This window comes from Sapajus apella, unplaced genomic scaffold (genome assembly GCF_009761245.1).
Source record: "Sapajus apella isolate SASKATOON/1434 unplaced genomic scaffold, GSC_monkey_1.0 scaffold4, whole genome shotgun sequence".
In the NCBI taxonomy this organism is placed as follows: Eukaryota; Metazoa; Chordata; class Mammalia; order Primates; family Cebidae; genus Sapajus; species Sapajus apella.
In genome coordinates this window covers 57023672-57047686 of record NW_022436944.1, presented here as the reverse complement: position 1 = coordinate 57047686, position 24015 = coordinate 57023672, and the positions used below count along the sequence as shown (strand labels likewise).

Below are 24015 nucleotides of genomic sequence, written 5' to 3'. Positions count from 1 at the left end.
TTTTTGGGTAATTGGTATGTTATCATGTTTGGTCAATAAATACATACTATTTTGTAATCCCAAAGAAATCATTTTAAAATATCCATCTCTAATACTCTACGAGGCTGTTTCCAGCTACATCCCAAGCTTGGAATTCTAATGAAGTATGGACTTTGGTGTCAGGAGGTCACAGTTATGGTCCCTGGTGCTATTTTAGAGCTGGGGACACGGTGGAGACAAGGGAGAGACAGATGTTCTCAGTCAAAGCCTCTGACACGTCACTGATGGACAGAGAGGATCTGAAGGAAAAGGACTCCGGGTCTCTAAGAGAGAGTGTGGCAAAAACGCCATCCTCGACATGGGGATGAGGACAGTTTTACTCCTTGAGCGAGTGATGCTTGAGGCAGGACAGGTCTACGCCCTGGGCCACCTCCAAATAAACCAGCATGAGGTCTGGAGAAGTTGTGATGGAGCTACTCTGGACTGTAGCCCATCTCAGTTACTCAGGGATTCTGGGCAGAGGTCGTCCTCATATTGCACAGAAGAAAAGAAGGAAGAATTGCTCTATCGTTCCCCTCTGATCTTTCTTCATGCAAATGGTTAATCACCCCCTCTTGGGAGTTCCTCCTCAGGCTTCTGTTACGGAGTTAGGTTCTCACCATCCTACAGGAGGACTCTAAGGAAAGGTAGGAGAAGAGAGAACGGAGACTTTGGCCCTCTCTCTGAAGTGGTCCAAATCCTCAGTTGTGAATGGCCTCAAGGGGAGCCAGGATTCCACTCCCTGCCTGAAGGGTCACTGTCCTTTGCTATAGCCATGCCATGAAGGAAGCTCTAACAGGATACTTCTTCTTCCCTGGAGAAGTGGGAGAGCTGGGTATCCATGGGTGGGGACTCCAGGGGGACCTGCAACCGCCGGACTCACCTTCCAGAGCAGCACGGCCAGCAGCAGGAAGATGAGGATTCCCACCAACAAGCTGATGGCGATGATCCACCCCACGACGTAGCCACGGGGCTCCAGACTGTGCAGGGCCTCGAAGACCACCTAGGAGACAGCGCAATAGTGAAAACGTTTCCTTTTTTGTTTGTTTGTTTTTGAGACAGAGTCTTGTTCTGTCGCCCAGGCTGAACTGCAATGGCGCAATCTCGGCTCACTGCAACCTATGCTCCCCGGGTTCAAGAGACTCTCCTGTCTCAGCCTCCCAGAGTGCTGGGATTACAGGTGTGAGTCACCACTCCCAGCTCTTTTTGCTTTTTTTTTTTGAGACAGAGTCTCACCAGGCTGGAGTGCAGTGGCACGATCCCGGCTCACTGCAACCTCGGCCTCCTGGTTCAAGTGATTCTTCCGCCTCAGCCTCCCAAGTAGCTGGGACTACAGGCACACACCACCACGCCCAGCTAATTTTTTGTACTTTTTAGTAAAGACGAGGTTTCACCATGTTGGTCAGGATGGTCTCGATCTCTTGACTTCGTGATCTGCCCACCTTGGCCTCCTAAAGTGCTGGGATTACAGGCATGAGCCACTGTGCCTGGCCTCTTTTTACTTTTTAAAAATTACTTATTGAAGTTGAATATACATAAAGTATCCTAAGTGTACCGCTCGCTGAATTTTCACATACCAAATGCTAAATGCATGTGTGTAACTAGCAGCCTAGATCAAGAAACGGAAGGTGACCAGCTCTCTAGAAGCTCCCTTCCCCTTTCCTTCCATTCCCCACCCCGACCAAGGATGTCTAACAGCTTAGATTGGCATCACCTGCTTTTTTTGGTCCTCAATACAAATGGAATGACACTGTATGAACTACTGTACCTTTTTTTTTTTTTTTTTTTTTTTTTTTTGACAGAGTCTTGCTCTGTTGCCCAGGTTGGAGTGCAGTGGCAAATAACTCACTGCAAACTCTGCCTCCTGGGTTCAAGCAATTCTCTTGTCTCAGCTTCCCAAGTAGCTGGGATTACAGGGGTATCCCACCACACTCAGCTGATTTTTGTATTTTTAGTAGAGATAGGGTTTCAACATGTTGGCCAGGCTGGTCTTGAACTCCTGACCTCAGGTGATCCACCCGCTTCGGCCTCCCAAAGTGCTGGGATTACAGGTGTGTACCCGGTTTCTTTCTCTCACTGTTATGTTTGGGAAACTGTGCCAGGCTGTGGTATGTCCACTGTCACTGCTGTATAGTATTCCCCTGTGTGGACACACCACTACTTATTCATGCTATCAACTGGGCATGAATTGATATTGCTATTGATGGGCATGGAGGTTGTTTCCAGCTTGGGGCTATTAAAAAGAGCAATTTTCAGACAACAGGCAATCCTCAAGGAAAAACACTGATAGGTGGGAGGTGGTGGGACAAAAGTGGACTCTGACGTCTGTCATCCTAAATCCACTATTTTCTATCTAGTTCAGATGAGCAGTTCCCATTTTTAAGGCAGTCAGATTCATGTCTTTGGGTTTTGCTGTGGACCAAATCGCCTCTTGCATTTGGAATCTCTCGTGGTGTCTTGTACAGATGAACTGTGAGGAACCGTTAGGAAAGTTGGGGAGGGAGGAGTGCTGGCGTTAATCCTGGTCCTGGTGCAGACGTAGGCAACCATGATACTACTTTCTCTTCTTCTGTGAAATGGGGGTCTGATAGGGAAAATGTGGCAGTTCTGTGAAAGCACCTGGGTGTGAGAAAAGTCTGTTAAACCTTATTGCTGACTGCGAATCAGACTGAGACACTGAGCTCAGTGGGGTTAGCTGCAAAGCCCAGCCCCCTGTGCTAACCCAGATGGCTTGTTAGGGACACTGAAATCTGTATACCAGCAAATCCATGTTGGAGGTCTGGTTTTGTGGACACAGAGGTTAAAGTAGCAGCTACAGTTTAGTCTGGCAAGTTCCACAAGAATGCCCTGTCACTTCCCCGGAATGTGGGCTTTATCTCGTCTTACTTTGAGGCAAGCTGCTCATCCCCTTGGATGCTTGCTTCGTGCTCTGGCAGAGCCTCAGCCTGCTCTCTCACATCGCAGCTCCCATAAACTCATCTGAGTGATGATCTGAGCATCATGCAGCTCTAACAAGTCATATCTTAGATTAAAAAACAAAACCCCAAGGAAGGAACAGTAGCCTGGATGACACGGAGGGTCAAGAAGCACCAATGATCAGGTCCCGTCTCCACCACCAATGAGCCGGGTGATCCTGGTTAAGCGCTACACCTCTCTAAACATCTTTTCTCTCCATCCTCTTCTCTCCATCCCAGATACTTCCTGGCTCACATCTCGTCTTCTCTCACTAGCTCTATTGCAGGAGTCTTGGGGAGGCCTCCCTGCTGTTAGATTTGTCTTCCCAAAGCACAGGTCTCACCATGTCACTTCTCGGTTTACAGGGTCCGTGGCTTTCCTTTAGGCTGAGCATCTAAATCAGGACACCAGGCCCTTCACATTCTCATCTCCTTCCTACCTTTCCAGCTGCTTCCAGGACACATATTTACATTCTAGCCAGGTAGAGGTCCCTCGCCTGTGAGACCAGTGGTCCCCAGCCTCTCTGCAGGCCGCTCTTGCCTCCTGGAATGCCCTTCCATCCTTGTCCATCTGACAAACTCATTACTGTTCATCTAAAAACGTTCATACTTGATCAGCCTGGCCAACATGGTGAAACCCCATCTCTACTAAAAGTACAAAAATCAGCCAGGCGTGATGGCGCACGTCTGTAGTCCCAGCTACTTGGGAGGCTGAGACAGGAGAACCACTTGAACCCAGGAGGCAGAGGTTGCCGTGAACCAAGATGGTGACACTGCACTCCAGCTTGGGTGACAGAGCAAGACTGTCTCAAGAAAAAAAAAAAAAAGAAAGAAAAAAATAACAATGTTCATACCCTTTGATCCATTCATTCTGTACCTGAAAACTTACTCAAAGGAAAGAAATATAAAATACAGAAAAAGTTTGATGCTCAAAAATGTTCACTGCAGAATTATTTATATTGGTGCTGAATTAGCAACATCCTAAGTGTCTAACCTACGGGCAGTAGATAAGTAAACTATGGTCAATCACAAAATAGGATATCATAGAATTATCAACAATGATGACAGTAAAGCTGGCTGTCAAAGCATAATTTTCAAAAAGTTAAAACATAATTCTTATATAAATATACAGTGAATATATGGCAAAGATTAATTTATTATTGAGGAAGCCAGCAGGGTGGTAAAGCTAGTTTTAAAAAGACCAGAAAAAAATGTGTAGTCACAGGAAAAATAATTACTGAAATCAGATTGCTAAATCAAATACAAACCTGGCTAATACCCTACAAGGTGATAAACTCTAACCCTACAAGGTGATAAACTCTAACCTTTGGGATTATATTTTCAGTCAAACAGAAATCATTTTTATCTTCACTGGCAATAGTCATTGATAACTTATCAGCCTTCCATAAGTTAATATGTAACTTCACAGAATTTGGGCCCTGGAGGGTTAGGCAGGCCTGCAGATCGGTGCTTCTCAAATTTTACTGTGTGTAAGAATCACATGAGGAACTCTGTTGAAAGGCAGATTCTGAATTAGAGTCTAGAGTGGGGCCTGAGAGCCTAGATTGCAAATAATCTGGTCCGTGGACCACACTTTGAGTAGAAAGGGCGAGGGCATGCTCCAGTCTGACACTGAAAGGAAATGTAATCATCCTTTTGCCTCATTTCCAAATTATAGATACTTTTGAAAACATAGTAATAATGTGAGGAAAATGATAAGTTTATTATGCTAAGTTAAAAAATCAGAAGACGCTGGCTCACGCTTATAATCCCAGCACTTTGGGAGGCCAAGGTGGGAGGGTTGCTTGAGCCTAGGAGTCCAAGACCAGTCTGGGTAACACAGCAAGACCTTGTCTCTACAAAAACACAGAAATTAGCTGGGCATGGTGGCATGCACCTGTCATTCCAGCTACTTGGGAGGCTGAGGCTGGAGGATCATATGAACAGAGGATATCAAGGCTGCAGTGAGCCGTGACTGTGCCACTGCACTCCAGCCTGGGTGACAAAGCAAGATCCTGTCTAAATAAAATAGGCTGGGTGAGGTGGCTCATGCCTGTGATCCCATCACTTTGGGAGGATGAGGCAGGTGGATTACTTGAGGCCAGGAGTTCAAGCCAGCCTGACCAACATGGCGAAACCCCATCTCATACAAAAATTAGCCCGGTGTGGTGGTGCATGCTTGTAATCCCAACGTTTTGGGTGGCTGAGGCAGAGAATCACTTGAATCTAGGAGGTAAAGTCTGCAGCGAGCTGGGATCGCGCCACTGCACTCCAGCCTGAGCGACAGAGCAAGACTCTGTCTCAAAAAAATAAGAAAATAAAATAAATAATCAGAAGATTATCTAATATATAGAAGATTTCAGCTTTGCAGAAATATAGTAGGAACTCTTTAAATAGGTGTGTTTTAATATTAAGAATGTTATTTCTTTTCTACTTTTTATTATTTTTTTAACTGAGCATTTTAAAGGCAAGTAAAACCAATTTTTTTTTTGATGGAGAGACTCTGCTCCAATATCTCCTTTCCCAAGAAGCCTGCCTTACTCCCCTGTCTTCAGCAGAATTAATCACTCTCTGAGATCTTGGAAACATAGTAATTTTCAACCTACTGTGGCATCCCAATGTATAAATGCTACTCAGGTGGGCAGCTAGAATCCAGCCTACTCAGCCCCCATTTGTTTTTATTTTTTGGAGACAGGGTCTCACTCTGTTCTCAGACTGGAGTGAAGTGGCACAATCTTGGCTTACTATAGACTAAACCTTCTGGGCTCAAGTGATTCTCCCACCTCAGCCACCCAAGAAGCTGGGACTACAGGCACACACACCATACCCAACTAATAATAATAATAATAATAATAATAATAATAATAATAATAATTGTAGAGACATGATTTTGCCAGGTTGCCCAGGCTGGTCTCGAACTTCTGCACTGAAGTTATCTGCCTGCCTCAGCCTCCCAGCGTTTTGGGATTACATGTGTGAGCCACTGTAGCTGGCCCAGCCTCTCTTTCTAAGCCCTGTTTCTTCCTACCCTGGCCTCAGCAGCCCCTGAACCAACTCAAGGGAACCCATGGCTCCAACAAAACAGAGTTTTAAAACCACAGCTGTATACTTCACAGTCGCAGTTCTAGGTCCTTCTCATTCTCTAAGGTAATGATGAATCTTCCTGTCTATAGACTCCAGTAAACTGAATTCGTATACAATAAGGACATGAATGCGTGCATTCCTATCACCTGAACCAAGGCAGTGTTTCATTATATGATTAATGAATATACAAAGGAATACATTCAACATCCTTTCTGCTAAAAAATCAGATGAATTATGAGCATGACTCAGTCTGCAACAAAAGAGATGGTGGGATTTGAAGCTGGAGTCTCTGAATGTGATTTTCTTTCTCCTTCAAAAATATATTAGCAAATGTTAAATCTTTTGGGGGAGTCTTGGCCATCCATCCATCCATCTGCCCATCCACCCACCTATCCATCTGTCAATCAATCTGTCCATCCATTCAGTCCATCCGTCCATCCATCCGTCCGTTCGTCCATCCATCCATCCAACAAATGTGTCTGTAGTGTCTCCTATGTGCTAGACATTGTGGAAATTCACTGATGAATAAAACAGACAGTGTTTGCACTCATAGAACTTCCAGGTTCCAGAGACTACCAGCCAATTAGGCAAATAAATGCTAAATTAAAACTGTGGGAAGTGCTACAAGGAGAAGCTCATGAGGATAAAAGATCCTCGTACAGAGGCATGGGAGTGAACAGAGTTCCCTGAGGAGCTACCTGACCTGAAGGTGAAGGGACAGGCAGAAATGAACGCTTTGGCATGAGTGAACTTGGCAACTGCCATCAGCCAGTGGACTGGAGCAAACAGAATGAACAGGCAGCCACAGGAAGATGTTCACGATGTGCTGGAGAGGCAGGAGATGGAGGCCGCAGTAAGATCTCCATGCTTTACCATAAGAGGAATGGGAGGCTGCTGAGGGGTTTGGAGCCGGGGAGTGATGTGATTTGCATTTTGCAAAGTATGCTGCAAAATGAATCTAGACTGGAAGACATAACTGCACGTGGTTGTATAAGGGAAAAACAGTCCCAGTGAGAGGGCTGCAGGGGAAACGGTTTCACCAGGCTAGATCCATGCTTTCAATAAGAAAGGAGGTGGCGTGAAAGGAGGAAATTGACTAAGGAGGGGAAGTCTGCTGGTTTTGAGGAAGTGGCTGTGGAGGTGGTAGCAGGCTGAGCTGGGGAAGGCAGGCGCTCTGGCCAGTGAAGGGATGGCTGATGGCCTGGTGTGGACCCTGGCTGGAGGGCTCATGCACTGGATGCTGACCAGCAAAACAGATGAAAATGAGGAGCGTGAGGATCTGTCTCAAGGGGGCCTTTGAGGAGGGCAAACAGGCCTTTGACGCAGGTCCAGACACTGGCACCCTGCCTACTGCTGTAGAGTTTAATGCACCTGAGGTTGCCAAGCTGGTGTCAGGGAGTGGCCAGAGGCCAGCTTCCAGTCTGAGGCAGTGGGTGAACCCAAACCACACTATTTGATTTATTTCTGTGTTTCTGGAAAAACGTTTATGTTCTAACCAATGCAAATACGCCTAATGTAACAGCTGGCAATGCCCATGTCTCCACAAGGCCTGGGAATATGACCACAATGGAGGTACATCTCGCCCAGGCCTCTGCTGGATGGACAGCTTCTAGCGGCGGGGGGACAGCTCAATACCACCCAAGAGGAGGTTCAACTCCACACCTCGGCCAGCAGAAGGCCGGTGACAAGGGCAAGACGCTCTCTGCAGTCAAGGTCACACACTTGTCTCAACAGAAGGAAGGGATTTACATACAAGAAGGAGTGGAAAGAGAACATTTGGGATAGTGACATGACATTTCCACCTGCTTCTGATTCCATCTAATAGCCAGTGGAGGTGGGGGGAGGGAGGAGGAAGACAGGGCAGTTGAGGCTGGAAGAAATGTTTTCGGCAGAACCATGCCTCAGATGGCTGTCAGAACTCAGCCTCAGAAAGCAAGCCAGTTCAGGGGCACAGGGAGATTTATGGAGATGACATAAATGAACAGAAAACCAGCTGTGCATTTGGCAAGATTGGCACTGTAAGTCTGTGCTGTGATGAACAAGTCAAACGTGCCCCGTGCCTGCCAGGTGTCACATTTCCGAAATTTCCTGCTCTGTTAGAATTTGCAGAGGAATGAGCTGGGCTCTGCTAATTCCTGTTATTGGTAATGGATCACATTTGTAGAGTACCTACCATGTGCTGAGAGGTGTTCTATCTACTACTTCCCATAATCCTTACATAGCTCCTTAAAAAGGGAGGAAATGGAGCTCATTTACCTCCAGTGATAGAGTGTCCTGAGGAGCCCTTATTCCCTTGACTGAACATCTGTGCATCTGGTTAAGAACCAGGACACAATGCAAGAGTTCCAAAGCCACCTGACCACCAAGTAAGTCTGCACATGATGTGCTTCTGAGGCCATCCGAGCCAAGGGTCACTCCTAAGACAGAGGGTCAGCTGTCTACCACCCAGGACTGCGATTCCTCCCACCGGCTCTGTGTGTGGGCTCCGGGCTACAGGACAGCACAGGCCAGAGGGCAAAGGGTCAAGGCAGACTCAGGGCTCGCCAAAAGGCAGAACTGCGGGCAGACTTGGCTCTTCCACCGACCAGCTGCGGGGCATCTGGCAGGCTCATTCACTCCTGGAGCCTCCATTTCCTCAATTGAAAATGGAAGTCATAGTGTGTAGTTCCACAGGTGATGCCACAGTGACAGGAGGTCACCATAGCACGTGCCCAGCACCTCACAGGAAGTGAGCAGATTCAAGCACACCTCACACGAGGTCATTCATCTTAATGGGACATGGACACACGTGCTGAGAGAAGCACCCAAGCTTGGAGTGGATAACACTTCTGTCTGCGGCCAAGACTCGGTTCTCTGCCCAGATGCCCTTGGGTCCCCTCTCTTGCTTCGGCCTGCCTAGTCCCCAGGTTTGCCACGCCTTCACTTCTAGAGGCCTGCCTCACTTTTAGAGGGTAAAGTGCCTTGGGGTTCCTACCTCTGAGGCAGCCTCAACCAATGACTGGCAGGTACAGGAGTGTGACAGCCCAGCTCGCCTGCTTCCAGGCAGGACCAACTCCGAGGTGTTATTTGTGCTCCAGAGTTCACACAGGATCAGGGTGAGGCTAAGATGGTCCCTGAAATCTCACCCTTGCTTCCCTTCTCCTCTTTCCTATCCTGTCCCGTTTCTTTCCGGGTCCCACTGGGAACACCTCCCTAAATAAACTCCTTACATGATGCCCTCATCTCAGGGTTTGCCTCTTGAGAATCCAGCCCGACACACCATCCGACTTCATCTTGAATGCCTGATCTTCTTTGTACACGTAGGAAATTCCTTAAAGACACATTGGGCACATACACATACAGTGTTGCAGGGGTGTGTGTGTGCATGTGTGTATGCATGTGTGCGTGCGTGTATGCGTGTGTGTGTTTGCGTGTGTGCACGTGTCTGTGTGCGTGGGTGTTTTGACTTGTTTGGGGCTGTGGAAGGCTTAAGGGTAAAAATTTCATCTTGCTCATACTTACTGGGGGTATAACTAGCGTCTAGTGAAAGCCTCTGATGAACTGGGAAACCTGAAAATACCACTTTCCATAGCAGTGGCTTCTTTAGAGCCCAGGGGTCCAGTGAGGTACTACGGAAGCCATCAAGGGAAAATGGTGGCTTGAAGCTGCCAAGAGGGAGTTCCAGGAACTTCACCCCTGAGTCAACCAAACCATATTTCAAAGTGGAAATGGGTTCTGTTGCCTAAAAATAATGATGATGATGGTGATGATGGTGATCACGATGACTAGAAACTTGGATTTAGAGTAAACTGACCAGGACTTGAGGATCTGAGGAGAAGGTGGCTCATTTTTCATGTGCTTCATCTTCTCCTTGGCCATCTCTTTACGCAATGACAGCCACTATTAACGGAGTGCCCCTGTGGATGTGCCGTGCAAGGGGCTTTGCACCGAGATGACATTGGACCCCTCCCAGCCCTGCAGGGTAAGCATTCCTTACGTGTGACTGCCACCAGTCACCGTGCCTTCACTGACACAGACCTACTAGCCACTTGATCTACCTCCTCCGGCACCCTGACCTCTTGCCAGGTGACGGTCACAGCCTTCTAATCAGCTCCTTATTTCCGCCATTGCCCCTACAATCCCCCGTCCACGCACTGGCCTATGATTTTTAAAGAGCATACATTGGATCATGCCATTCCCCGCTCCAAGCAGAAGCTTTCAATGGGTTTCCTCTGTAACCGCCCAGTGTGTTACCTGGTGTGGACTCTGTCTATGTCCACCGTAGTTCTCTTCCCTGCTCACCAGCTTCCTGCTGCCTGGGCTTTCAGTGCCTTGAAGAGGCTAAGCCATTTGGGGCTCCATACAGCTCTCCTCCCCAACTGGGACACTCTTCCTCATGCTTACTAAGCAAATTCCTTCTCACCTACCAGTCTCAGCCTCCTTGGAGAAACATTCCTCGGCCCCCAATCTAAAGCAGGCTACTCCCTGGGGACCAAACTCAACTGGAAATAGAATCTTAGTTTGTGTCCTTGCTGACAGCTGCCCTGGGAGGGCGGGGATCATGTCTCCTTTGTTCACCAGCGAGTCCCCAGTGCCTAGCACAGTGCCTGGCTCTTAGCAAGCCCTCAATAAATGCTCATCAAACAAGTACTTGGGGTTACTACCTCTGGGGCAGCCCCAACCAATGACCGGCAGGTACAGGAGTGTGAGAGCCCTGCTCCCCAACATTTTCTAATGATGACCATTAGAAAATATGCCTCATGTGTTTGGCAAACTATACCAAAAGTTTTCTCAGTTCTTGATGGTCAGAGCTTAATTCTCACATGTGGGGAGGTGGGTGAGAAGAAAGAACTGCCCACCAACCATTGTGGACAGCACAGGATGAGGGTGGTGATGACCTTCAACAACCCTCTTCATCCTACAACTCAGTTTAATGTGAGGTTCAAGGGGGAAAGACTCTGTCGCCATATGGAACATGACTGTAACTGAAATTGGTCACATAAATTATAAATAACGAGTCACAGTCTATTTCACGACAGTAAAAGTGGTCAACTTTGCCTCTAGAAGCAGTACACCAAAGGAATGGTAAGTGGCAGGTTTTTGGAGTAATCTTGTTTGCCATGCTGAAAGATGCCTCTCTGGTTGAGATGCCAGGCTTGCATCTTTGGTGGGGCAGTGCTGGGAGTGCTGTGAAGTCATGTGTTGGCAGGACTGCAAGGTGCTGTGCCGCCCTGAGCAGCAGCTGTGCACCTGCCTTTCTTCTAGGAGCTCCATGCTGGTATCGTTGAACCTTCTTAGCAACTCTAGAAGTAGAAAGGGTTCTGCCTGACTCCAGAGCACAAGGTGGAGAAGCCAGGGACAGCTGTGTCCAGTGTCCAGGTCGCCATGCCAGACTTCCTTTGCCTGGACCTAGCCTGTAGCCCACAGGTTTCTGGATCCCTCTGATTTTTGGTCTGGTTCTCTAGCCTTCCAGCGTAATTCTGAGCAGTACCACTGGATAGCCTTTGAGTCCATTCTGATTCTGCTGAAGCGAGACAGAGCTAGTCTTTCTGGCTGGCACTGAAGACCTTAGTCTGGCGGATGCTCCACATCGCAGCAGCTTACCGACTCATCTGTGGACTTATGTGTTTATCATGTATTCTGCTATTTGAAAATATCAAGAAAATAGCAAGAACTCGTGTACGTGTCTCATACAGACAGACGGGAGTTTAAGGGGATGTCTTGCAGTAACAGCTGATTCCATAAAGTCTTGATTTGCCTTGGGGGAGTTTCTGGCCTCAGGAGTTGGCAGCTCTCCTTAAAAGATGGGGACCTTTCGTCTTCTGTGGGCCTCAGTAACCAATTCAGGGATCAGGGAAAGCACCTTCAGCCCTCAGCATCATCTGATACCTTTTTAGGCTGCATGAAGAGAGATGAACCTCTCCGGAGCCTACTCGCTTTCTTTCTGAAGGCCTTCCTGGAGATAAATTCCTTTTCTTTCCTCGGCCAGCTTTCCAGGGCATGATTAGATACATTTATCCTGTTCTTCATCTTTATGGTTTCTGTGGGCTTCAAACAACATGTGTTGACCTTTCCCCTCTCATCCCCTGCTCACTCCCTGAAAGGTAAGTGGAGCTGGGTTGAATATGAAATTCAGCACGTAATGGGCACCTCACAACCAGCACTTTGACTCTGCAGTCACACAGGCCTCCCCTGGCATTCTCAGGTTTGGGTCTGTACAGAGCTAGGTCTGGCTGATGTGGCTGGCCCTAGACTCCCTGAGAAGGGTCATTAGTGAACCAGGCAGAGCCACAAGAATCTATCACATATTTCTAGTTATTCACCCAAATGCTCTGTAAAGCATAACTTGTACCATGGCAGAAAAATAAAAGATATAAAGAATCACAGGATATGTGCGCATGCTCCGGGCACCCTGGAGGTTTCCTGCGCCCGTGTTCCCACATGCGGCACGAACCCGAGGGCATCATGTTATGAGGAGATGGGGGCTATGATGACTTATGGGGTCAGGAATTTCAACCTAGAGAATCGGGCGGGAATGGGAAATCAGCAAGATGAAGCCCTCTCCCGCTCCCAGGCACCTCTCTATCTCCAGCCTCCTGCGAGAGCAGATTAGTCTCTACCCAAAAATTAAGGGAGAGCTTGCTTGTGAAGGTAACAAGCTGCTGTCATTTCTAAAAGATGTGTATGCTGATGCCAAAGACCCTGTGTCTTCCACACAGGTGGAAGCTGCTGAAACACACCAAGAGCCAAAGGAATTCACATTGCTGAAAGGTCGTCACTTCGATGGGATAGATATTAAGAGCATTCCCAAAGGCAAAATTTTCATTATAGAAGCATTGACACTTCTCAATAATCAAAAACTTTATCGACTGGATCCAAGATGGCCGTTTAGGAACAGCTCAGGATTGCAGCTCCAAGTGAAAGCGCAGAGGGTGAGTGGACGCCGCGTTTTTATGGCCCACAGACTAGGAAATTCCCGGGCAGAGGTGCTCCACGCTCGCCAGCGCGGCTGTTGTGGCCAGCGCTGCTGTGCCGGCTGGTGCCGCTGCTTTGCCCCGCGCGGCTGCTTTGTCGGCGCCCCGGAGCCGGGTTCTCCGTACAAAATACACCGGTCCGGGGGCCCTTTCGGCTGGCGATTGGAGCCGCGGGAAGTCGCCCATATGCTGGTTCAAAAAGGGGACTGAGCAGAGAACCAGGACAGTAGATTCCAGGGCAAAAAAAAAAAAGAAAAAAAAGCGCCACAAACCTCAGTGCCGCTGTTTAAGCCAGCGCAGTGAGTGGCCGCAGGGGAAAACAAACAGACCCCGGCGCCTCTTCAACAGGCGACTGGAACACCAACTTAAAAAAGGCTCTGAGGCAGGGAGCCAGGCGATCAGGCTCGGCTGGCCCCACCCCCACAAAGAACAGCAACCAGAAACTCTGGACTGAGAGATTCACAGCCAGCGCAGCTGAACCCGGAACGGTCCAGCTCTGTGGGGGAGGGGCGTCCGCCATTGCTGAGGCAGCCCGCCGTTGCCAAGGCAACCCGCCATTGCTGAGGCAGCCCGCCGTAGCCAAGGCAACACGCCACAGCAGAGACTCCGCCCCAACAGAGGCGGGCCACCATCGCCAAAGCAGTTCTAACTACACCCATATAAACAGGACTGCAGGGAAGTTCACTCGGCAGCGGGGCGCAGCCCACAGCAGCTCAGCAAAGCTGCTATAGGCCGACAGTGACTAGGCTGCCTCCTTGCTGGGCTGGGCAGGTCTGAAGGAAAAAAAGAAAAAAAAAAAAAAAAAGAAGGCAGTAGCATAACGGAAACTCATAAATAAAGCCCTAAATCCCTGGGACAGAGCACCTGGGAACAAAAAGCAGTTTATGAGTTCTGCTGTAGCAGACCTAAAAGTACCTGCCCAGCAGCTCTGAATGAACAACAACAGAGCTCACAGCTCACCATTTGAGCTCCTATAAAGAAAAGACCGTCTCCTCAAGCAGCTCCCTGACCCCTATATATCCAAAAAGACACCTCATAGAGGAGAGATCAGATTGACACTAGGCGGGTATCCTTCTGGGACAAAGATAGAAGAAGAAGAAAACTGGTAACAACCCTTGCTGTTCAGCAGCTGCTGCAGGTAAACCTCAGGCAAGCAGGGCCTGGAGTGAACCTCAGCAGACCTACAGCAGAGGGGCCAGACTGTCAGAAGGAAAACCAAGAAGCAGAAATAACCTCATCATCAACAAACAGAACGTCAATCTGAAAGATTTGAGACCCAATCTGAAAGCCAGCAACTACAAAGTCGACAGGTGGATAAATCCTTAAGGATGGGAAGAAACCGGCGCAAAAAGGATGAAAACACCCGAAACCAGAACACCTCTCCTCCTAAAAGGGATCACAACTCCTCGCCAGCAAGGGAACAAGGTTGGATGGAGAATGAGTGTGATGAAATGACAGAATCAGAATTCAGAAGGTGGGTAGTAAGAAACTTCTGTGAACTTAAAGAACATGTTCTAACCAAATGCAAAGAAACTAAGAACCTTGAAAAAAGATTTGACGAAATGCTAACGAGAATGGACAAAATAGAAAGGAATATAAGTGAATTGATGGAGCTGAAAACTGCAACACGAGAACTTCGTGAAGCATGCACAAGTATCAACAGCCGAATTGACCAAGCAGAAGAAAGGATATCAGAGGTCGAAGATCAACTCAATGAAATAAAACGGGAAGGCAAGACTGGAGAAAAAAGGGTAAAAAGGAATGAACAAAGTCTCCAAGAAACGTGGGACTATGTGAAAAGACCTAATCTACGTTTGATAGGCGTACGTGAATGCAACGAAGAGAATGAATCCAAGCTGGAAAATACTCTTCAGGATATTATCCAAGAAAACTTCCCCAACCTAGCAAGGCAGGCAAACGTTCAAGTCCAGGAAACACAGAGAACACCACAAGGATATTCGTCAAGAAGAGCAACCCCAAGGCACATAATCGTCAGATTCACCAGGGTTGAAATGAAGGAGAAAATACTAAGGGCAGCCAGAGAGACAGGTCGGGTTACCCACAAAGGAAAGCCCATCAGACTCACAGCAGATCTCTCAGCAGTAACCCTACAAGCCAGAAGAGAGTGGGGGCCAATATTCAACATCCTTAAAGAAAAGAACTTTCAACCCAGAATCTCCTATCCAGCCAAACTAAGCTTCATAAGTGAAGGAAAAATAAAATCCTTTGGGAACATGCAAGTACTCAGAGATTTCGTCACCACCAGGCCAGCTCTACAAGAGCTCCTGAAAGAGGCTTTACACATATAAAGGAACAACAAGTACCAGCTCAACTAAAGGGCAAAACAGCCAGCTAGCACCAAAATGGCAGTATCAAATTCACACATAACAATATTAACCCTAAATGTAAATGGACTAAATGCCCCAATCAAAAGACACAGACTGACAAATTGGATAAAAAGACAAAACCCATTGGTGTGCTGTATCCAGGAAACCCATCTCACATGCAAGGATACACAAAGGCTCAAAATAAAGGGATGGAGGAAGATTTACCAAGCAAATGGAGAGCAAAAAAAAGCAGGAGTTGCAATTCTCATCTCTGATAAATTAGACTTTAAAGCAACAAAGATCATAAGAGACAAAGAGGGACATTACATAATGGTAAAAGGATCAATGCAACAAGAAGAGCTAACGATCCTAAATATATACGCACCCAATACAGGAGCACCCAGATACATAAGGCAAGTTCTTAATGACTTACAAAGGGACTTAGACTCCCACACAATAATAGTGGGAGACTTTAACACCCCATTGTCAACATTAGACAGATCAACCAGACAGAAAATTAACAAGGATATCCAGGACTTGAACTCAGACCTGGACCAAGCAAACCTAATAGACATTTACAGAACTCTCCACCCCAAATCCACAGAATATACATTCTTCTCAGCACCACATCACACCTACTCTAAAATTGACCACATAATTGGGAGTAAATCACTCCTCAGCAAATGCAAAAGAACGGAAATCGTAACAAACAGTCTCTCAGACCACAGTGCAATCAAGTTAGAACTCAGAATTCAAAAACTAACTCAGAACCGCACAGCTTCATGGAAACTGAACAACTTGCTCTTGAATGTTGACTGGATAAACAATGAAATGAAGGCAGAAATAAAGATGTTCTTCGAAACCAACGAGAATGAAGACACAACATACCAGAATCTCTGGGACACATTTAAAGCAGTCTCTAGAGGAAAATATATAGCAATAAGTGCCCACATGAGAAGCAAGGAGAGATCAAAAATTGACACCCTATCGTCAAAACTGAAAGAGCTAGAGGAGCAAGATCAAAAAAACTCAAAGTCTAGCAGAAGACAAGAAATAGCTAAGATCAGAGCAGAACTGAAGGAGATAGAGACACAAAAAACCCTTCAAAAAATCAATAAATCCAGGAGCTGGTTTTTTGAAAAGATCAACAAAATAGACAGACCACTAGCCAGATTAATCAAAAAGAAAAGAGAGAATAACCAAATTGATGCAATAAAAAACGATAAAGGGGATATCACCACAGATTCCACAGAAATTCAAACCATCATCAGAGATTATTACAAACAACTCTATGCACACAAACTAATAAACCTGGAAGAAATGGATAAATTCCTGGACACTTGCCTCCTGCCAAGCCTAAACCAGGAAGAAGCCGAAACCCTGAACAGACCCATAACAAGGTCTGAAGTTGAGGCAGCAATTAAGAGCTTACCACCCAAAAAAAGCCCAGGTCCAGATGGGTTCACAGCTGAATTCTACCAGACATACAAAGAGGAGCTGGTACCATTTCTTCTGAAACTATTCCAAACAATACAAAAAGAGGGAATTCTTTCCAAATCATTTTATGACACCAACATCATCCTGATTCCAAAACCCGGCAGAGACTCAACAAGAAAAGAAAACTTCAGGCCAATATCCATGATGAACATAGATGCAAAAATCTTCAATAAAATACTGACAAGCCGATTGCAACAGCACATCAAAAAGCTTATCCACCATGATCAAGTAGGCTTCATCCCAGGGATGCAAGGCTGGTTCAACATACGCAAGTCTATAAACGTAATTCACCACATAAACAGAACCAAAGACAAAAACCACATGATTATCTCAATTGATGCAGAGAAGGCCTTTGACAAAATTCAACAGCCCTTTATGCTAAAAACACTCAGTAAGCTAGGTATCAATGGAACGTATCTCAAAATAATAAAAGCTATTTATGACAAACCAACAGCCAATATCATACTGAATGGGCAAAAACTGGAAGCATTCCCCTTGAAATGTGGCACCAGACAAGGATGCCCGCTCTCACCACTGCTATTCAATGTAGTATTAGAAGTTCTAGCCAGAGCAATCAGGCAAGAAAAAGAAATAAAGGGCATTCAAATAGGAAAGGAGGAAGTCAAATTGTCTCTATTTGCAGACGACATGATTGTATATCTAGAAGACCCCATCGTCTCAGCCCCAAACCTCCTGAAACTGATAAGCAAGTTCAGCAAAGTCTCAGGATACAAAATCAATGTGCAAAAATCACATGCATTCCTATACACCAGTAACAGACTTAAAGAGAGCCAAATCAAGAACAAACTTCCATTCACAATTGCCACAAAGAGAATAAAATACCTAGGAATACAACTAACAAGGAATGTAAAGGACCTCTTCAAGGAGAACTACAAGCCACTGCTCAACGAAATAAGAGAGGACACAAACAGATGGAGAAACATCCCATGTTCATGGTTAGGAAGAATCAATATCGTGAAAATGGCCATACTGCCCAAAGTAATTTACAGATTCAATGCTATCCCCATCAAGCTACCAATGACCTTCTTTGCAGAACTGGAAAAAACCACCTTAAACTTCATATGGAACCAAAAGAGAGCCCGCATAGCCAAGTCAATTCTAAGCAAAAAGAACAAAGCGGGGGGCATCACACTACCAGACTTCAAACTATACTACAAGGCTACAGTAATCAAAACAGCATGGTACTGGTACCAAAACAGAGATATAGACCAATGGAACAGAACAGAGGTCTCGGAGGCAACACAACATATCTACAACCATCTGATCTTTGACAAACCAGACAAAAACAAGCAATGGGGAAAGGATTCCCTGTTCAATAAATGGTGTTGGGAAAGCTGGCTAGCCATGTGCAGAAAGCAGAAACTGGACCCCTTCCTGACACCTTACACTAAAATTAACTCCAGATGGATTAAAGACTTAAACATAAGACCTAACACCATAAAAACCCTATAAGAAAATCTAGGCAAAACCATTCAGGACGTAGGTGTAGGCAAGGACTTCATGACCAAAACGCCAAACGCATTGGCAACAAAAGCCAAAATAGACAAATGGGACCTAATCAAACTCCACAGCTTCTGCACAGCAAAAGAAACAATCATTAGAGTGAATCGGCAACCAACAGATTGGGAAAAAATTTTTGCAGTTTACCCATCTGACAAAGGGCTGATATCCGTAATTTACAAAGAAATAAAGCAGATTTACAAGAAAAAAACTAACAAGCCCATTCAAAAGTGGGCAAAGGATATGAACAGACACTTCTCAAAAGAAGACATACGTGAGGCCAACAAACATATGAAAAAATGCTCATCATCACTGGTCATCAGAGAAATGCAAATCAAAACTACACTGAGATACCATCTCACGCCGGTTAGAATGGCGATCATTAAAAAATCTGGAGACAACAGATGCTGGAGAGGATGTGGAGAAATAGGAACACTTTTGCACTGTTGGTGGGAGTGTAAATTAGTGCAACCATTGTGGAAGACAGTGTGGCGATTCCTCAAGGACCTAGAAATAGAAATTCCATTTGACCCAGCAATCCCATTACTGGGTATATATCCAAAGGATTACAAATCGTTCTACTATAAGGACACGTGTACACGAATGTTCATTGCAGCACTGTTTACAACAGCAAAGACCTGGAACCAACCCAAATGCCCATCGACGATAGACTGGATAGGGAAAATGTGGCACATATACACCATGGAATATTATGCAGCCATCAGAAACGATGAGTTTGGGTCCTTTGTAGGGACATGGATGAACCTGGAAACCATCATTCTCAGCAAACTGACAGAAGAGCAGAAGATCAAACACCGCATGTTCTCACTCATAGGCGGGTGTTGAACAATGAGAACACATGGACACAGGGAGGGGAGCACTACACACTGGGGTCAGTTGGGGGGAAATAGGGGAGGGAGGGCGGGGGGTGGGAAGCTGGGGAGAGATAGCAAGGGGAGAAATGCCAGATGTAGGTGATGGGGAGGAAGGCAGCAAATCACACTGCCACGTGTGTTCCTATGCAACAATTTTGCATGTTCTTCACATGTACCCCAAAATGTAAAATGCAATAAAATAAATAAATGGGAAAAAAAAAAAACTTTATCCAGAAACATGGACTGCTGAGAAAATAGCACAAGAATATCATTTAGAACAGAAATATCTCAATTGCTTTCTTAAATATTTTGTTACTTTTGAAGTCAAAAATCTTCCCTCCTGGACAAGAAAGCAAGACAGTAAAAATGAAGAAAACCCCAACAATTTCCTATGTGTACTCTTCACCCCTTATCCTGTATATTTTCTTTTTTTTCCGCATTAAATTATGTTAATTACACTGTGTTTAATGCTAATTGTGAGAGCATACTCTTAATATTTATTGAGCTCCCTGACTTTTCAAGACTGCCATAGAATATATTTTGTTTTCCTTTAAATTGCTTTAGGTATATTTCATGTGTACATGTCAGCATGACTCATCAGCACATCTGCACCTTTATTATAAGTAGGAGTTAATTTGTTATTTTAGCCACATCATACCAACTTTTAAATTGGTCATATGACCCTTTGGGAAATGTCCCGAATCCCTCATTTAAGTTTTACTTTCTAAGTTTGGTGTTTAGTTCATTCTTCATATGTGATAGTGAAAGTAAAAGCCTTCCTGGCTCTGAAGACTGACGTTTTCTTGTTAGGGAAAGAAACTTGATAGTAAGGTAGAGTAACAGTGTTTCCCACAGGAGAAAATAACAAATCAATAGAATCTATTTACAGTTCTTACTCCAGGGAATAAGAAGTATTGAGGATTTATTTTATTTTGAATTGGTTTTAAGTATGGAATAATTGTCTTTACTGTTATAAAAAGTAATTCGTGGTATTTATAAAATGTTGGGAATTTCCGCTTTAACAAACAATTAGTTAAGTCCCACAGCTTTCAGAGAGGCAGGGAGCTGTAGAAACTTTTGAAAAAGTAGCATTTCTCTGGATTTTACACGGAAATAGAAAAATTTAAAGAGTAATTAAATTAAAAAATCATGGTAAATGATATTCGGTGATTATATGTACTTTTGGATGTTAACGCTAGTTGGGAGAAGAAAGGAAAAATAATAAGGATCCCTTCAGGATCACTGGAAGGGATCTGAGTCATTGCCGCTTCATCCATTTTAGCAAACTTATTAGCACAGCATGTACCGGCACAAGGATCTTGAGTGAGAGTGTGTGAGTTTAGCTCTGCCTAATACGTTACTACTTGTGAAATCTCCGGGAGACTGTGTCCTCTTTGAGATTGAATCTCTTCCATAAAATGAGCATGATGCTACCTTACTTAAATTTAAGAGTTATCATGAAGACAAATGAAATAGTAAAGGACTACAAAGGACCAAGCGAATAGGAATTACGTTTCGCAGTGGAGAAGCAAGCACCTGGGGAGAATGTAAGACCTAAGGTTCTGTAGTTTATGACCTACTCAGGCCCAGAATTTAGTTTTTCAAATCCCAGTAGCATGTTTTTTCTGTTGTGCCAAAAAATAGCACACCTCAGAGAAGGGAAAAGGTGTGTGAACTGTGGGTATACTGGGGCTAACAGTGTGCTTCTGAGGGAAGATATGCAACACTACTTCCCAGAGATGTCCCTGGAAATGATACAGAAGATGCTGAAGAATTCAACATGATGGCGAAATGAAGCATTTGTAATAGTGCTGAGAACAGAAAAACGGACTAGTGAAAATTTGTAAGCATGGCTTTGAATATAGATTTGTTATATGAACAAACTAGCTAGTTTATTTTTAGTGCAATAAAATAATTGTTTTAAGAAAACATAAAATACTCAATATAAAATGCATTTTAAAACTCCTGTAGGCCGGGCACGGTGGCTCATGCCTGTAATCCCAGCATTTTGGGAGGCCAAGGAGGGCAGATCACAAGGTCAGGAGTTCAGGGCCAGCCTGACCAACATGGTGAAACCCCATCTCTACTAAAAATACAAAAATTATCCGGGTGTGGTGGCGCATGACTGTAATCCCAGCTGCTCAGGAGGCTGAGGCAGGAGAATCACTTGAACCTGGGTGGGCAGAGGTTGTAGTGAGCTGAGATCGTGCCATTGCACTCCAGGCTGAGTAACAGAGCGAGACTCCGTCTCAAAAAATAAAATAAAATAAAATCTCCTGTTTAAAAAAAAAGAATCACAGGAAAATTGTTTGATTTCTCAATTAGATACATTTACCACCAGGCTCATGTTACGTGGTTAAAAATCTGATTGTTTCCCTCCCGCCCACACCTTGCTTGATACCAAATGCAAGCACATTTCCTGTTCCTTCCAAGGCCGTAACCATTTGGTGCCTAATCTAAAATCCTCTGAAATTTTGCCTGACTTAAATTTGGTGGCAAGCCTCTATGGAAATTCCCCTTCAGACTGATGGTTGACAGAGGGCCAGGCATTCAGAAGAATCACGCAGGAAAGAACGTGTTTGTTCTAAAAAGGCAAACCTTCCTACTCAGAAAAGACTTCTTTTTTCTGTCTGCCAAGAAACGTGAGAACAACAGATTGTAGAACTTCATCGTGGCTCACGGACTGAAAAGGCAAAGTCATGGAAAGGAGGGGGAAGGGGCGCTGTGGGAGTCCCATGTGTGTTAACTTTTTTCTTGGGAATGCTAAAAAAAAACTCAGCCTCTTCCAAAAAACTCTTGATAATGAAAATATCACCATAGTGCTCAAAATGGACCAGTAATTAATGTAAGTGGTATTCTGGGGAGTGCAGATGACTCAGAATCCAACAACAAGATGTTAGGCAATGTTTTCCTGGATCCCACAGCTTAGTCCTATAACGGAAGGCAAGACGCCTAGTGATTTTTTTTATTTTCGTCTACACAACGGATTCCACATGTAGAAAACCTGTTATTTCCATTAGCTTCTACCTGTTAACACTCTGGTTTACCAGAACATTCTAAACCTCTCATGGTGGGCATGAATTTCATTCTATAAAACTTTTTAACCAGAACTATGACAATGAACAGGGAACCATTTTTCTCTTTCACTTCTCAGGTGGAGGTCTGAATTAGCAGGTAAATGGCCAGAAGGCAAGGAAGAAAAGGGAAATGCCAACTCCAAATATTTGACCTGCCAGAAAAACTGACCCTAAGTAGTAAATGACCCAGCATCACCCCATTTGGTTTCTATCTTATTAAAATTAGTGCCTGGCCTGAGCCTGACAGGAGGAGGCTGCAGTGACCCATGATTGCACCACCGCACTCCAGCCTGGGTGACAAAGTAAGACCCTGTCCCCAACAAACAGACGCCCAAAAATAGTGCTTGGACAACTTCTCTTGTGGGTAGAGTGTAACAGTCTGCATGGGACACTTGTTCCCTTTACTGAGTCAGGAATGCCCAGCCTCTCACTCATTCAGGAATTCATATTCACCCCAGACTCACTGATGTTCTCATCTCTTACTCACCAAAAGCAGGGGCAGGACTGGAGTGTTATTGAGGTCCCTAAGCATTATTGCTGTTGTTGTTAGTATTATTATTTGAGATGGAGTCTCGCTCTGTTGCCCAGGCTGGAGTGCAGTGGCACCATCTTGACTCACTGCAACTTCTGCCTCCCGGGTTCAAGCGATTCTCCTGCCTCAGCTTCCTCAGTAGCAGGGATTATAGGAGCCTGTCAACACGCCTGGCTAATTTTTGTATTTTTTAGTAGAGACAGGGTTTTGCCATGTTGGCCAGGCTGGTCTTGAACTCCTGATCTCAGGTGATCTGCCCGCCTTGGCCCAGCTTTTATTTTCTATATGAACCCTTCCCAACCAGGGTCTTGTAAGAGTGGTCTTTGGTTTGATCCCCATTCTGGCATTTCGACATGTGGTGTCTCTAGTGTTATCACAGAGTAAGTCAACAATCATTTCTAAGTACATAAGCATTACGAATTTAACACCTTGTAAATGTGTCACAGCAACACTGACTCTGCTAAGAGAGGGTAAGTCTCCCTTGAGAGAAGGTAACTTCCACAGAAGGGATGCAGAAAGGTAGCATCGTTACGCAGCTCACTGGCAAAAGCAGTGCATCAGCGGCTGTTTCCTCCTCTACTCCCCTGGGATCTCAGTGTGGGCGTCAAACACAGGATGGACCCCCACCAAGCCCCCTGCTTCTGCAGGAAAAACAATCAAAGGCAATATGGGTCCAAGGCCACAGCTCCCCTCCAGCCGCTCCCACGCCACCACACCTAAGCCTCGTGGTTTGCCACATCCTTCTGTGCCTCTGAGGCCTGGGCACTAACTGCACTTTATGGGGAGAAGGGGTAAGGCGGTAAAAAGAGAGTGAAAGAGAAGTTCCTAGGTCTTGACAATTTGGATGTGACCTCTTTAAGTCATTCGAACAACTTGTTTTAAAAACACCAAGTGTTGGCCTGTAATCCCAGTGTTTTGGGAGACTTCAGGGAGGATTGCTTGAAGCCAGGAGTTTGAGACCGACCAGCCTGGGCAATATCATGGGACCCTATCTTGACAAAAAATAAAAATAAAAATTAGGCATGGTAGCGTGCCTGTAGTCCTAGCTACTCAGGAGGCCAGGGTGAGAGGGTCCCTTGAGGCCAGGTATTCAAGGCTGCAGGGAGCTATGACTGCACCACTGCACACCGGCCTGGGTGATAAAGTGAGACCCTGTCTCTTAAAAACCAAACCAAAC

General features: G+C 45.4%; 1 protein-coding gene across 4 annotated transcripts in view; it reads right to left on the bottom strand.

The window, feature by feature from the left end:
* The window catches only part of ITGA9 (integrin subunit alpha 9), a 366875-nt gene that overhangs the window by 18527 nt on the left and 324333 nt on the right, over positions 1-24015 (bottom strand). For all 4 annotated transcript variants that reach the window (XM_032270221.1, XM_032270232.1, XM_032270240.1 and 1 more), the window contains one exon: positions 902-1021. In XM_032270221.1, the coding sequence (XP_032126112.1) occupies positions 902-1021 (120 nt within the window). The remainder of the gene's footprint in view (positions 1-901; positions 1022-24015) is intronic.